Source organism: Mytilinidion resinicola (assembly GCF_010093595.1).
Source record: "Mytilinidion resinicola strain CBS 304.34 unplaced genomic scaffold BDZ99scaffold_3, whole genome shotgun sequence".
Lineage (NCBI taxonomy): Eukaryota > Fungi > Ascomycota > Dothideomycetes > Mytilinidiales > Mytilinidiaceae > Mytilinidion > Mytilinidion resinicola.
Window position 1 is genome coordinate 1,535,562 of NW_022985439.1, and position 13,077 is coordinate 1,548,638.

The 13,077-nt window shown below is 53.7% G+C and overlaps 6 protein-coding genes across 6 annotated transcripts; 5 read left to right on the top strand and 1 right to left on the bottom strand.

Annotated features, from left to right (window-relative positions):
* Positions 1 to 302: 302 nt before the first annotated feature.
* On the top strand, positions 303 to 1,996 carry BDZ99DRAFT_189117 (uncharacterized protein). The gene is made up of 4 exons (XM_033713122.1): positions 303 to 1,155; positions 1,213 to 1,541; positions 1,592 to 1,712; positions 1,920 to 1,996. The coding sequence occupies exons 1-3, from the start codon at positions 386 to 388 to the stop codon at positions 1,699 to 1,701; spliced, it is 1,209 nt and encodes a 402-aa protein (XP_033581996.1). The 5' UTR covers positions 303 to 385; the 3' UTR covers positions 1,702 to 1,712; positions 1,920 to 1,996.
* Positions 1,997 to 2,095: 99 nt separating this feature from the next.
* Positions 2,096 to 3,622, bottom strand: BDZ99DRAFT_372903 (MFS general substrate transporter; the record flags this gene model as incomplete). Its single annotated transcript, XM_033714849.1, has 1 exon — positions 2,096 to 3,622. A coding segment is annotated over one exon (1,527 nt), but the record flags the coding sequence as incomplete, so codon positions are not given.
* A 264-nt stretch (positions 3,623 to 3,886) lies between these two features.
* Positions 3,887 to 4,682, top strand: BDZ99DRAFT_189192 (uncharacterized protein). The gene is made up of 2 exons (XM_033713123.1): positions 3,887 to 4,326; positions 4,390 to 4,682. The coding sequence occupies exons 1-2, from the start codon at positions 3,977 to 3,979 to the stop codon at positions 4,448 to 4,450; spliced, it is 411 nt and encodes a 136-aa protein (XP_033581998.1). The 5' UTR covers positions 3,887 to 3,976; the 3' UTR covers positions 4,451 to 4,682.
* Positions 4,584 to 6,131, top strand: BDZ99DRAFT_408667 (mitochondrial peroxiredoxin PRX1). Its single transcript, XM_033716518.1, has 2 exons — positions 4,584 to 5,311; positions 5,361 to 6,131. Exons 1-2 carry the CDS (start codon positions 4,968 to 4,970, stop codon positions 5,698 to 5,700), a joined length of 684 nt encoding a protein of 227 aa, XP_033581999.1. The 5' UTR covers positions 4,584 to 4,967; the 3' UTR covers positions 5,701 to 6,131.
* Positions 6,132 to 7,010: 879 nt separating this feature from the next.
* Positions 7,011 to 10,376, top strand: BDZ99DRAFT_378371 (galactose oxidase; the record flags this gene model as incomplete). The annotated part of the gene is made up of 2 exons (XM_033715107.1): positions 7,011 to 7,714; positions 7,760 to 10,376. 2 exons carry the CDS (start codon positions 7,011 to 7,013, stop codon positions 10,374 to 10,376), a joined length of 3,321 nt encoding a protein of 1,106 aa, XP_033582000.1.
* A 1,101-nt stretch (positions 10,377 to 11,477) lies between these two features.
* On the top strand, positions 11,478 to 12,481 carry BDZ99DRAFT_458984 (uncharacterized protein). Its single transcript, XM_033719056.1, has 3 exons — positions 11,478 to 11,847; positions 11,908 to 12,009; positions 12,064 to 12,481. Exons 1-3 carry the CDS (start codon positions 11,529 to 11,531, stop codon positions 12,414 to 12,416), a joined length of 774 nt encoding a protein of 257 aa, XP_033582001.1. The 5' UTR covers positions 11,478 to 11,528; the 3' UTR covers positions 12,417 to 12,481.
* Positions 12,482 to 13,077: the final 596 nt, after the last annotated feature.

A 13,077-nucleotide genomic window follows, 5' to 3' on the forward strand; every position in this document is an offset into this window, starting at 1 on the left:
GCTAGTAGAGCGTTGACCGGTGAACCTCATCTGTCCAGGGTGTCGACAACCCCGCTCGACCATACATGGACCTAGACTCATCATCCGTCTGCCTTGCATCGCAATCCATCAGCACTCGTAACCAATCGTTCGCATGTTTCGCCTTTTTCTTGCTATCAGCCGAAAGCTGTGTTATCTGGTACATATATATCAAGTTCACGCGACCGTCGAGAGGCATGAATGTTATTGTCGACTCAGCCTTGTTGTTTTGAGGTTGCCTTGATAGGCGTCTTGCTACCTCCGTTCTCATCCGGGTTTTAACTCTAGTAACGAGATTGATATCGATATTTTCTATTTATACTTCCTTGTCGTAATATCCTCTCTTCACACCTCTCAAAGCTTCAAGATGGGTCAAGCAGTCACAAGGCTAATACCGGACGACGCCGAACGAACACAATCATCAAGAGAAAGAAAGCCTACGTCACATAGAAAGCAATCTTCAGATGAAGCTAGACGTAGTAAAGCTTCGGAACCAAAAGCAAATCCCGCTCGTACTCGAACAGCAGCAGCAAAGCCCGAAGCATCGCATCTAAAACCAAAGAAGCGGCGTGATCACGGCTTCTCCATCAGCTCACAGCACACATCACATCAAAAAAGCCGTGCGCAGAGCAAAAAAGCTTCAGCCTCGATCAGTGGCCTGTATTCCGATCACACAACTACCAAAGTAGCACCGCGGCGCAAGCGTAGGGACCCTGATATACTATCTTCTGACACCTACCGGGACCGTTTGCCTGGAAAGACTAAAAGCCAGAAGAAACGCAACGATCCAAAAAGAGTACCTCGAAGTAAGCCGTCAAAGAAGATAGCTGCCTCTCGGCGAGGCCCATCATCCCGTCATGACAGTTCGTTCGATTATATAGAGACACCTCCTAAAGACAATAAACCAAGAATCGAATGCCTCGTCTGCACAGAACCCAAAACTGCGCGCCACTTTCCCACCTGCGCACCAACCTCCTCCTGCACACACGACGCCCAAACCTGCACGCGTTGCTTGAGGCAATGGATCACATCTGAGTTCGAGGGCAAAGTCTGGGACCAGATCGACTGTCCAGAATGCCGCGAGCGAATGCAATACGAGGACATGAAGCAATTCGCGCCCTCCTCTATATTTCGCAAGTACATGCCCCCATCGCCCCTACTTCTCCACTGTACTAATCGAGCTGCTCCCCCTAGGTACGACCGCCTCTCCACCAAAGCGGCCCTCGAAGCTATCCCCGGCTTCCACTGGTGCCCCAGCAAAAACTGCACCTCGGGCCAAGTCCACGACTCCGGGTACGAGTCGCCGAAGTTCGAGTGCATCGCCTGTCAGCGGCGGTACTGCGTAGTGCACAATCGGCGATGGCATGAGGGGGAGACGTGTGCGGAGTTTGATTACCGGACGGATGGGACGCAGAAGATGGAGGAGGAGCGGGCGTCGGAGAGGCTGATTCAGGAGACGGCGAAGAAGTGTCCTGGGTGTAAGGGGAATGTGGAGAAGATGTCTGGGTGTGATCATATGACTTGTGGGTTTAGTTTCTTGCTCACTGTGGTAACGTGCTGATAAGTGTGGCAGGTTCGAAATGTAGGCATCAGTTCTGCTGGATTTGCCTGGCGCCGTATGGCCCGATTCGGGAGGAAGGGAATAATATGCATACGGAGACTTGTAGGTATTATAGTGTGTAGAAAGCTCTAAGGTAACTACGGCTGTTTCTCTCTACTTCGGCGGGGTACCACCGAAAGCTATTCTACCAAGCTGTTATGGCTCCACTGCCACAGCAACTTCTCCATCCCTTCGTCCCTCACATATTTGAGCAATTGCAACCTTCATCGCCCACCTCAGAGTCGTCAAGTTGCAAAGAAGTGTTGAGCAGGTATGCGTAGCTTATTCAATTCCCATTCAGAAATAACTCAACCAGAACGAGGCTGGTCCGTACATCTGGGATCCTTTCATTAGGGCTGGAAAGTCCGCACGTTCGCGGATTTCATACCCGGCCTCTCGTGCTACAACAGCACTTGGCCTTCGGTTATATCAGTTTGCAACCAAGACTCCGCCGCTTTCACTCCATTATCTCTGCTCTGAAGCAAATTTCGACCGTGCTCTTATTCGCGGACCATAGAAAACTAGTATCCAAGGAACTAGCGTCAACGCAGTGCCAATCCCACCCAGCAAGCTACTCGCACCGCCGTACGTCAGATTCTGATACAGCTTCGTCGTAATGAGCGGGAATATGCCACCGAGAATATTTCTGCAAAAGCTCTGGGCCGCGAGCGCAGAGGAAGCATAGCGGTGATACGTATCCGCCAAGTAATTAAAGACAGCGAGGTAGATGCTGAAGATACCCATTGTCGCAATAGCAATGGCAATCGAAGGGACAATCCAGTGGATAGAACCAGAGGCAGTCCAGCCGAACATGAAGAGACCAATGGGCATGAGAGCGCTCTCGACACAAGCGAAATAAAGACGGCCTTCTGGCGTTGAGGCTAGCTTTCCGTGCCGCTTTGCGATCTTTTCTTGGTATATGGAAAGCACGGTGGCGAGGATGGCGCCGATGCAAGTTGCCGCGAATACTGCATTTGCGTGTTCGAGGCTGAAGTTGTACCTATCCTGGAATACAAGAGGTATGGCGGCTAGTGTGAGGTATAATACGGCCCAGCTAAATGATATCCAGAGAGAGAACCAGAACACTACGGGTTCAGTGACGAGCAGGTGGAAGGGACGATAGAGGGATATGCCGATCGACTTGGACAAACTGCTACGCTCTTCGTCCGACTTGACTTTCCATCTAATGCGCTGAGAGGCCATGGAGCCGGTTTTGGAGGATGCATCTGCCATGTTGAAGCCATAAAAGCCGGCTTCTTCGCGATTTTCGTACCACTTATTGAGTGCTCTAGCCTTCCTACTCAGCAGGACGCTTCCTCGGGTTTCTTTGAAAGTAATGGAGACGGCACCGATGAGAACACCGCATGTTATTGTTTGAAGGTAGAATATCCAGCGCCAAGTTGTGTTCTGGGCGATCCATCCGCACACTAGAGGACCCAGACCTGTTCCGAAAAGGGCTGCGCCAGAGAATAATGCCATAGGCGTATTGCGGTCCTCGGTGTGGTATATGTCACTTACGACTCCTCCGACCATCGTGGAGAATGTCGAGCCGCCAACACCGAGGAAGAAACGAGCTACGAGCATCCCCCCGTACGATCGCGTAAGGGCACAGCAAAGCTGGCAGACAACGAAGAGGAGGCCGGTCACGAGGAAGACTGGCTTCCTACCGTGGATCTCAGAGAATGGAGCAAGGACCATCGGAGCTACTCCGAATCCTGTCGTGAACGTCGTGATCCCAACAAGAGCTGCAACGTCGCTGATATGCCATTCTTTTGTCATTTGTCCTACACCTGGACTGTACGAGCCGGCGGAAAAAGCTGTTATCGCAGTCGCAGCGCATGCACCCCATATGATCAGCTTCTTTCTCAGCTTCGACCACTCGAAAGGCGACGTGTATTTCACAAGATCGGGAGGCTTCGGTGGAGATTGTTGCCCTTCTAGTATGTATGTAGACGTAGGAGACGGCAGTTCAGTCTCAAAGGTGAGATAGTGCCAGACGATGTCGCCCTGGCTGTCGTCGTCGACATCCTCAATGGCCTTCCTGTCCTCTGGATCATATTTTTCCAACTCTTTCTCAATGGGCAAAATGGGAGGGGCCGAGCGGGTTATTCCCGCGTTATGTCCGGATACCTGGAGCTGGGATGACATTTTGGGTAGTCCCACTTCGGGGTCGGCCATTGCGGGATCGCAGTGGTAGCAGTACACGGACAAGACAAGACAGCAAGAGAAAGATGAAGATGGAGAATTGTAAGAAAAAGGAGGGGGCGTGTAGGCCGAGAAGAAGTGACTTACCTTAGCATCCTGAAGTCGACGGTTCCACCTACCCACTACGCACTTAGCTCTAGTGGATCGCGAACTATGCACCGTTCAAGGGAAGCGGCGAGCTTATTGGGCCAAAGCTGTCTAGCAGCGGGAGCCCTGGTCATCGTCGGGAGCATCAATGCTGTCTTGGGAACCCGGTGGCTGCGAGGGTTCGACTTACGAAGCGTTATTTCCGAGAACCGGGCCGGGCTGCGAAGGTCTAGGTATGGTATGGAGAAGATGCAGGTCGAGAGGGTGGTGGTGCCAAGTCCGCGGACTGAGCTGGCGGGGTCATGGAGGGGCATTGTCCGAGTTTTCCCCACCTCAGGCAGGCATTGTGAGGCTGTAACGAGTCTTAAGCTATCCCAGGCGCAACAGCCACGGTGCGAGCAGAAGGAAATGGTGCTGTATGTCATTCTGAAAGTAATCTGCAACCAGTTCCCTCCATAGAAGTTGAATGCTGAGACTAGGTACGGCGTGGAGTGCTCTAGCGAGCTATCCCAAATACTGCCTTCAATGAGGCGTCGCTAGGTCGGCGAGGCCACGCTTTGTATGGTTCCAAAATGTCGTGCTTTGTGCTCCAAGAAGCTGTGGGTGGGGTGGCCATCACAACATCGCAGGCCGCCCGCGCAGTTGAAGATTACTTTCCTATGCCAGCACCCCGGCCTTGAGCTCACGCCGAGCGCTGCTTGTCTTGAAGCAGCCAGACCGCCCCCTTCTCGCGCTGCAGATTGGCCAGTATGCTCGACGTGCGATGGCAGAATTCTTTTCCTGGGGCAATTGCACGCTCTCATCACGCAATCGATGACTAGCCCGAACCGTCGAAAACGAGGCCATTCACCCCCGATATAAAACCCTCGACCCCGCTGTCTGCCCCTCCTCACTCAAACCTCTATCCAGCACTATTCCTCGTCTCTCACAATACATCAGCAGCCTCCAGTCGTGTAGACGCCTCTCAGACATTCTCGACATCTTGACCAATCGAAGAGTGCGTACTCCGCCACTGCTTTTGCCGTGTTGGCCCTAGTAACGTTTGCTCAGCTGCACAATGGCCGACCGCGCTACGCCCCTCCGCCTCGGAAGCATTGCTCCTAACTTCGATGCTGAGACCACCAATGGCCCCATCAACTTCCACGACTTCATTGGCGACAACTGGGTGGTCTTGTTCTCTCACCCAGAGGACTACACGCCCGTCTGCACCACCGAGCTCGGCGCATTCGCCAAGCTCGAGCCCGAATTCACCAAGCGCGGCGTAAAGCTCATCGGCCTGTCTGCGAACACCGTCGAGAGCCACGGCGGATGGATCAAGGACATCGCTGAGGTCTCCGGCGGCAAGGTGTCTTTCCCCATCATCGGCGACAAGCAGAGGCAGGTGGCCTACCTCTACGACATGTAAGTCAGAAAGCTCCGGTGTCGAGAAGCATTACTGACAGTTGCGCAGGCTGGACCACCAGGACACCACCAACGTCGACTCCAAGGGCATCGCCTTCACCATCCGATCCGTCTTCATCATCGACCCCAAGAAGACCATCCGCCTCATCCTCTCATACCCCGCGTCTACTGGCCGCAACACCGCCGAGGTCCTGCGCGTGGTCGACTCGCTGCAGACTGGCGACAAGAACCGCATCACCACCCCTATCAACTGGTTGCCTGGTGACGACGTCATCGTCCACCCCTCGGTCAGCAACGAGCTGGCGAAGGAGTTGTTCCCCGACTTCAAGATCGTCAAGCCGTACCTGCGATTCACGCCGCTGCCCAAGGAGAAGACGTCCGCAGCCTAGAGGCCGACTCGGTGACGGAAGTTGCGGGCGAGTTGTTCATAGGCATGAGGGGCGTTCATGCGGGTTGATTGCTTTCATAGGAGTGCCTACATACCCTGAAGTCTGACGGTTTATTGGAAAGTACGGGGTGTCCCCAGCCTGGAAGGAGGATTTTGGACCGAAATGCGGGCTGGCGGTAGAACTAGCGGTTGCGTTAGACTGAATCCACCCCTCCTTCTAGAACAAAAGTGCCGTACGTTCAGAGTTGAGCCCTCGTTTGGGCAGGACTGAAACGGGACCATGGGAAGAAATGATCAGTGAAGTCATTGTCAGGGACGACCCCGTCTGCCAGCACCATGCGCAGAAAGCAGTGTTTGTGCGGTCAATACACCATTGGGACCCTTTATTGAGTGATTTTGCAGCTGAACAGCCTCCCGTCCAGTCTGGCCAGCACCCAGCCCGCTGCCTATGAGTCAATATTCGCGCCAAAAGGGGCATACTGAATTGAAAAGCCAGCTGAGCGCCTGGAAATGGTGCGCAAAACGCTCTCGAATCATAGCGCCAGTGCCCTATACGAAGCCCCGTCCGCCCCTCCATCGGACAGAGCCCCGCACCACCGACGTCCTCCATTGTCTGTTCACGGCTGCGATTCGTCCCGCCGGCGCTGGCAGCTTCTTTCAGACCTGTTGCAGCAGACTCTAGCTTTGTTGACGGTCGAAAGAAGCCCTTGCATTCTCCAGCGCCGTCTAGCCTCTTTGAGCGCGCGCCGCCGAGGGAGTCGCCGCACCGTCCTCCGCCAGGCTGGGTCTGAGAAACCTCACGGCAGCCTCCTCCATCCTACTGTGCGCCCGAGCAGCGTCGCCGCCAGCTCAACACCGTGTCTCCGGCCCGCGTGTGAAGCGTACGATTGCCAGTGTAAGGTGCCGCTCTCTCCTTGTCCCCCTCCGCGCCGCGTCTCTCTCTCCATGTGCCTGCAGCGCGGCCTGCAAACTGTGAAGCGGCGTCCTGGACCCCCCGGTACCACCCTCGCAGTGTCACCGCAGCTCCTCGACCATGTCATATAGTGCTACAGGCGGCGATGGAGGCCGTAGAGCCGCTTTCGCTGCCGGTGCTGCGCTGTGACGGAGGTGGGAGGCCCCAGCCCCTCGGCTGGAGTCTCTTGGAGCCATGCGGCTGCTGCTGAACTGGTGAATTGGTGATCGCCAGTGCTCCGCCAACGCCTGCGGTCACGAGGTATTTGAACACTGCGATGGTCCTTGCTGTGTGCGGTCTGCTTTTTGATTTGCCTTGTTCGAGTCTCATCACCTCTGCTCATCACGCCTGTGCTGACCATGATACCGATAGGCGTCTTCGTATACTCCCCTGTGGGAGCCACCACCCCGCTGAGGGACGAGGACTCTATTTGGAATCGCCGCAAGAAAACCGCTAAGAATCCACCTTTGAAGCAGCCCGCGAAGGAGCAGCAGCGTCTTCCCAGTGCTGACAGGGCGCAACATCACCGTTTCGCTGCAATCTCCCTTGCCCGCGTCTGTCGTCGCATCTACTCACCGGACGGTCGCCGTGTCTCTCTTGGTTACTCGCCAGCTTCTAACGTCAATCCTCCGTCTTCGTCATCCCGGCCAAAGCACGTTCCCATTGTCGTTCCACACTATGCCCCGAGCGTAGCACCCAATAGCGCGTGCTATTCTACCGACTCCAACCCGTCGAAGTCTTCAGCAGACGCCAGCACCTACCGCTCAAGTCTCACTAGATATTCTCCCAGCATCGCAGACCTCCCCTTGCCTAGCCGGAACGTGTCTGCAAACTCAACCACTGCCAAGTCCAGGCATGTTGAGATTTTGATACCAAATTGGGCCGCACCTATCCAAAACCAATCAGCTTTGCCGCTCACCTCCGAGAGTGGTGGAACACTAGTTCTTTCTTCCCCTCTTGCTTCGTCAAAACACGCTACTGCCGTCATGGCTCGTCAGACGCCAAATTCGAGCAGGACGAATACTATAGATTCTCAAACCGCAGCCCCTTCGCCAAATCAGCTGTATTCGGCCCAATTCCAAAACGCTTCCGGCACGTATATTGCAAGTGTGAATAGCAGCCAAACCAGCTTGAACCGGCCAGATGGTGCGGAAGCAGGTAACGAACGGCCTCCCATGAGTGCCTCAATTCGGACGCCAGGATCTGGCGGCGCTTCTGGAGGCCCATCTCCGGCCATGTTACAAACAGCCGGTCTTTCTACGCCTTCCAACTCGACATCAGGGCTATCTGGGCTGGTGTGCAATGTGCATCGGACTACTGGCAGGGAACCTCATCCTCTAGTTGGGGCTACGACTACTATATTAGGAGACAAGCTCTATGTTTTTGGCGGGAGGAGACTCTCGCGGACACGGCCGCAGCTTACCGCGGATCTGTACGAGCTTGACCTCGTCAGGAGGCATTGGACCAAACTTGACACTAAAGGCGATATACCTCCGCCGCGATATTTCCACAGCGTCTGTGCTTTGGGCGACACAAAACTAGTCTGCTACGGAGGAATGTCTCCAGCCGCTCCGCAAACCGCTCAGCCAGCTCCACCTCAACAAGGAAGTGCCGCAGATGCTCAGCCCGAGGTTGTTGTAATGTCAGATATACACATCTACGATGTGCCTACCCGGACATGGATGAATATTGCCACTGTTGACTCACCCCAAGGACGGTACGCACATTGCGCAACTATCCTGCCATCGTCGGCTGTATTCGCATCCGCGAGTGCTCCAATGGCGGCCATACAGCATAATCCTCCCTCTACAAATCCCAACCAGGGCTCACTTGGGGTCCAGCTGGATGGAAACGGTGGCGCAGAGATGGTTGTCGTCGGCGGCCAAGATAGCGCGAATCACTATATCGAGCAAATTAGCGTGTTCAACCTTAGGAGTCTGAAGTGGACAGCTACCAATACCCTGGGAAGGAGCTGCGGAGCATACAGGAGCGTTATAGCGCCCTTGAGCACCATGGAACCGTCGAAGATTGGCACTGGACCAAGGAAAAGCGGTGAAGCTCAAGCCGAAGAGACAAATTCAGAAGATGGAACCGAAGGAGGCTCTTCCATGCTCATATACTCCAACTACAACTTCCTAGATGTAAGGCTTGAACTTCAAGTCAGACTACCCGATGGCACACTATCCGAAAAACCTATGCATGGGAATTTCTCGCCCCCAGGCTTACGATTTCCGAATGGTGGGATAATAGACAACCATTTTGTTGTCAGTGGAACCTTTCTGACGTCCTCCAAGCAAGAGTATGCTCTATGGGCATTAGACCTTCGGTCTCTTACTTGGAGTAGAATAGATGCAGGCGGCAGCATCTTCAGCCAGGGGAGCTGGAATCGCGGCGTCTTATGGAACCGGCGCAATTGCTTTGTCATTCTCGGAAATCGCAAACGTAATCTCGTGGAGGACTATAATCACCGTCGCATCAACTTCTCCAACATTTGTGTTGTTGAATTAGAAGCGTTTGGTCTCTACGATAACCCCCGCAAATCCGCCCCTAATTCGGCGTATCACTCTATCAGTTCGCCTATACCTACACAGTATCTGGACGGGAAGGCGGGTGGTCGGCAGCTTTTTTCAGCTGCTGCAGAAATGGGCCAATTGGCCTTGGGCATCCGCGAACTCGCGGACATGGACTTTCTAGCCATGGGCGGTGAGCGCATCCCAGTGAACTCGCACCTTGTCGCACGACGATGGGGCCCTTACTTCAACCACCTTCTTCGCGAAGGCAGCAACACGCATGAAAATGCTGACACTGCAACCCTTCGTCCATCGAACGCAACGCTCCCATCCCGCAACTCCAGCATCACCATTACGCCCTCTGTCAAGACCAGCTACTCGAATGCCACAACACTCACGAACAACACCGGCACAGAAAACGGTGTACCTTCATCCTTCGATCCACCCGAACCTCGCGCCCCCCTCCCCGCGAGCAGGCCCCGCACTCTTTACCTCCCGCACACTCATCTAACAATCCAAGCCCTGATCCACTATCTATACACCTCTTCACTACCACCCCCGTCCTCCCAACTTTGCAGTCCACAGATCCTCTGCTCCCTCCTACAGCTCGCCCGACCCTACCACATTGACGGCCTCCTCGAAGCCATAGTTGAGCGTCTACACGTCCTCCTCGATGGCCGCAACACCGCCGCCATTTTTAATGCTGCGGCCATGGCTGCCGGAGGCGGCTCAGGCGTCACATTCGTCGGCGTTACCAACGGCGCCGGTCTAGGCCTCGACGCTCTATCTGCAGCGTCAGCGAACTCGCTTTCACCAGATTCAGCTGGAAATGGTGTTGGAAGTAGTTCTGGCGACGGAGCCAGCGCCGCCGCCGCGCGCTCGCTCGATGCTGGACTCCGTGCGCTGAGGATCAATACCGATGTTAGTGGCAACGGGGCGAGGACACAGCAAGACGATGAGGTTAGTAGTGCGAGTACTAGCACTAGTACCTCTGCCAGCGAGATCGGTAGTGCTAGTGGTATTGGCAGCGAGAGGGAGGTGTGGGCTGGGGAGCTGAGCGCGGTCGTGGGACTGCAAAAGAGGGGGTTGAGAGGGTTAATGGAGGGGAGGAGAATTAGGGAGATGGGCCGCGGTGGTAGTGGTGGCGGTGCAAGCGGATCAGCGGGAGCTGATGCTGGAGAAGGGAGAGTTGGATTGGGCATTGCGCAGTCGTGATGTGGTCCTTCACCTTCTAAATCTTCTATTTCCAGCGATGCCTTCGAGATATAAGACAGGCCATGTCTTCTTTCGATCGACAGCCAGGCGTTTTGTAGGAGCGATTTCTTCGACAGGGGGGCTTCTGAGAGTTATCAAATTGGGATAGGAAGCACGAAGTTGGTTGCAGTAGCATTCTGAGGAGCTTGGGCTGCTGGGAATGGGCGTGGCGGGAGCCTGGTATGGCCTTTTTTTCTTTTTTGGCTCTAAAGATGGTAGGGATAGGATGTCTGAAGTGTGAATCGGCGATATCACTGCGGAAATTCGATTCGCTATCTTACTCAAAATGCCTAGTTCATAGTATTGATCGTCTAACTGCTGCGTACAGAGTATTGTGTTAGAATAGGTAAGGTGCTCTGCTGCAGTGTGTCAGGTTATCCAACCGGTGTGGTCGAGGTAAGGACACACCAGAGCTGCATAAGCTATGGGTTTGAGAGTGACGCGCAGCGGGTGGCTTGCCGCGCCGTGTGGCACGGCAGACTAGGTGCCGTGGAGATGGGCGGAAACGTATCACGGGCCCGATGAGGAGTTTCTTGCATGGAGAACGACATCTGTGACAGCATCTTTCCCAGGGATGTGAGTGAGCTTATCACAGGTCTGCGGCGTATACTTTCTCAAAATAGTCGAGGATGTTTCAACACACTCCTAAAACTCGTGCGATGCAGGAGCTCGCAATTTAGGGCAATCTGTCTACGACGTCAGACGGCGCTGTTAAACATTTCTGTTAGCTCTTTCAACTACAGTTCTCCAAGATGCTACCTGGCATTAAAGAAGTGATGTTCGTAGTGGCTGAATGGTGGGCCGTGCGAGAAGCCGCCTTTCACTTTCCGGCCCACGTGATTTCGAGATCACGTCCACTGTCAACACGCTTCGAGCGATATAATGACAAGTTTACCCCGCAATTAGCATCTCCGGTATCCGCAATAGCTAGAAGAACTCACGGTCAAATCAATACGAGAGCCCGAAAAGGCGCATGCTTAGCACGCCCAAAGACCGAGGTGTGTATGACGCGTACATAGGACGTCGTCATTTTGACTCCATATCTCGACGACGAGACTATGTATTCGTGATAAAAACGTCATTTTCTATAGCTGTGTTTACGTACATAAGAGGATGAATTCTGTGAGACTTCATCGTCCTGCGCTCACAAGATTAGCTTCTCGTACAATTCCAAAGCAAGCACTTATCAGACTACCGTTTACTTCTTTTCAGAACCACCAAATTTGTATCATTGCCGGTCGTCAATTCTCCCAATCAACGTCTTTCAGAATGCCAGATACACTCACGAGGCAAGAGATCACCTCTCAGACCGACCCGTCGGTGGCCAAGCAGTATGATAACGAAACGCCCAAGGACCAGCAAGTGAAAGAGTTCTACGACCTAGTTGACAGCAAGAAGATCGGGCTGCTTAGCACATTCAGGAATGGTGTTGGTACGTATATCATCTTTTTCCTCCCTCGCAAAAGATCCGCCCGTTGACACTGTATTCTAGGTCCCGTTGCCCGCTCCATGGCCGTAGCCAAACGCGTGGGCCCTGACTTCCTCTTCCTCGCCAATCTCCACAGCAACAAGTTCAACGACATCAAAGAGAACCGTACGTCTGGCTACAATCCTGTAGATATATATCTCTACTAACACAATTTTCCAGCCGTGGTCCAGATCACCTTTCAAGACTTTAAAAATCAAGACTGGGTGTCCGTCGCTGGAAAAGTTGTTACCTCTAGCAACGACGATCCTCGCATCAAGGAGCTGTGGAGCACTGCCACGAAGGCTTGGTTCGGAGATCTTGGTGATGGGAAGCACGACGGAAGCGCGGATGATCCAAGGATGGCTCAGATCGAGGTGAAAACAAACTACATCTCTTACTGGCTCCACCAGGTGGGCGCTTTGGGGTTTATCAAAGAAGTTGGGCTTGCGGCGGCGACTGGGAAGGTCGCAGATACTGGCGTTTCGAGGGAGATTAAGGAGGCGGATGTTGAGAAGGCGAGGAGTGCTGCGTGACTGCGTCCGAGTAGGGCTTCCCTGTAAAATATGAAGTAGTATGGAATGACATATTACTATGCACACCGATTCTAACCGTTTCTTGACAACTAGACCCCAATAACGATCAAGGATTTTTTGTTCAGCTGTATGACAGTCTTGCAGAGGCGTTCAAAATGGTGCGATATGAGATCGACGGCTTGAAACATTCCAACTCGAAACCCTATAGCTACGCTAAAATTCTCAGGTTGTGAAGAAGCAGTTCTGTGTTGATTTGAAGAGGCATAAGGCCCGTATATATAGCCTATGAAAGGGGGGGGGGGGTACTCCCCTGTTCCCCCTTGTTACGGATATGGAAGGATGTAACGCCACTGACACGCTAGTAGTGGCAACCTGAGTCACCCCCCATCCTGAGAGATCTGTACCTAGCGAAGAGAGATAGCAGTGAAAGGTCCAAACGAACATCCAATCCAAAGAACCTCTGTCCTAATATCGCGGCTGGCAATGCTGTTTATGCCACTGGCCGACACCAAGAGTACTGTCCTACGCGATGAAGGTATATGCTGCCCGCTTGTATGCGTACCGGGCCTTTGTCGTGGTAGTAGAGAGGGCTTACGTCATGCCTCAGTGATGGTACCCGTTTGTATGTGTACCGGGCCCTTGTCGTGCCTCGCGCGTAGGA

Bases quoted from the DNA above. Each gene is read 5' to 3' on its own strand.
- BDZ99DRAFT_189117 (XM_033713122.1), top strand. From the start codon at position 386: ATGGGTCAAGCAGTCACAAGGCTAATACCGGACGACGCCGAACGAACA. The intron at 1,156-1,212 runs GTACATGCCCCC...TGCTCCCCCTAG, and splicing joins CCCTCCTCTATATTTCGCAA to GTACGACCGCCTCTCCACCA. The intron at 1,542-1,591 runs GTGGGTTTAGTT...TAAGTGTGGCAG, and splicing joins TGGGTGTGATCATATGACTT to GTTCGAAATGTAGGCATCAG.
- BDZ99DRAFT_189192 (XM_033713123.1), top strand. From the start codon at position 3,977: ATGCACCGTTCAAGGGAAGCGGCGAGCTTATTGGGCCAAAGCTGTCTA. The intron at 4,327-4,389 runs GTATGTCATTCT...TGCTGAGACTAG, and splicing joins GAGCAGAAGGAAATGGTGCT to GTACGGCGTGGAGTGCTCTA.
- BDZ99DRAFT_408667 (XM_033716518.1), top strand. From the start codon at position 4,968: ATGGCCGACCGCGCTACGCCCCTCCGCCTCGGAAGCATTGCTCCTAAC. The intron at 5,312-5,360 runs GTAAGTCAGAAA...ACAGTTGCGCAG, and splicing joins GTGGCCTACCTCTACGACAT to GCTGGACCACCAGGACACCA.
- BDZ99DRAFT_458984 (XM_033719056.1), top strand. From the start codon at position 11,529: ATGAATTCTGTGAGACTTCATCGTCCTGCGCTCACAAGATTAGCTTCT. The intron at 11,848-11,907 runs GTACGTATATCA...ACTGTATTCTAG, and splicing joins CACATTCAGGAATGGTGTTG to GTCCCGTTGCCCGCTCCATG. The intron at 12,010-12,063 runs GTACGTCTGGCT...ACAATTTTCCAG, and splicing joins CAACGACATCAAAGAGAACC to CCGTGGTCCAGATCACCTTT.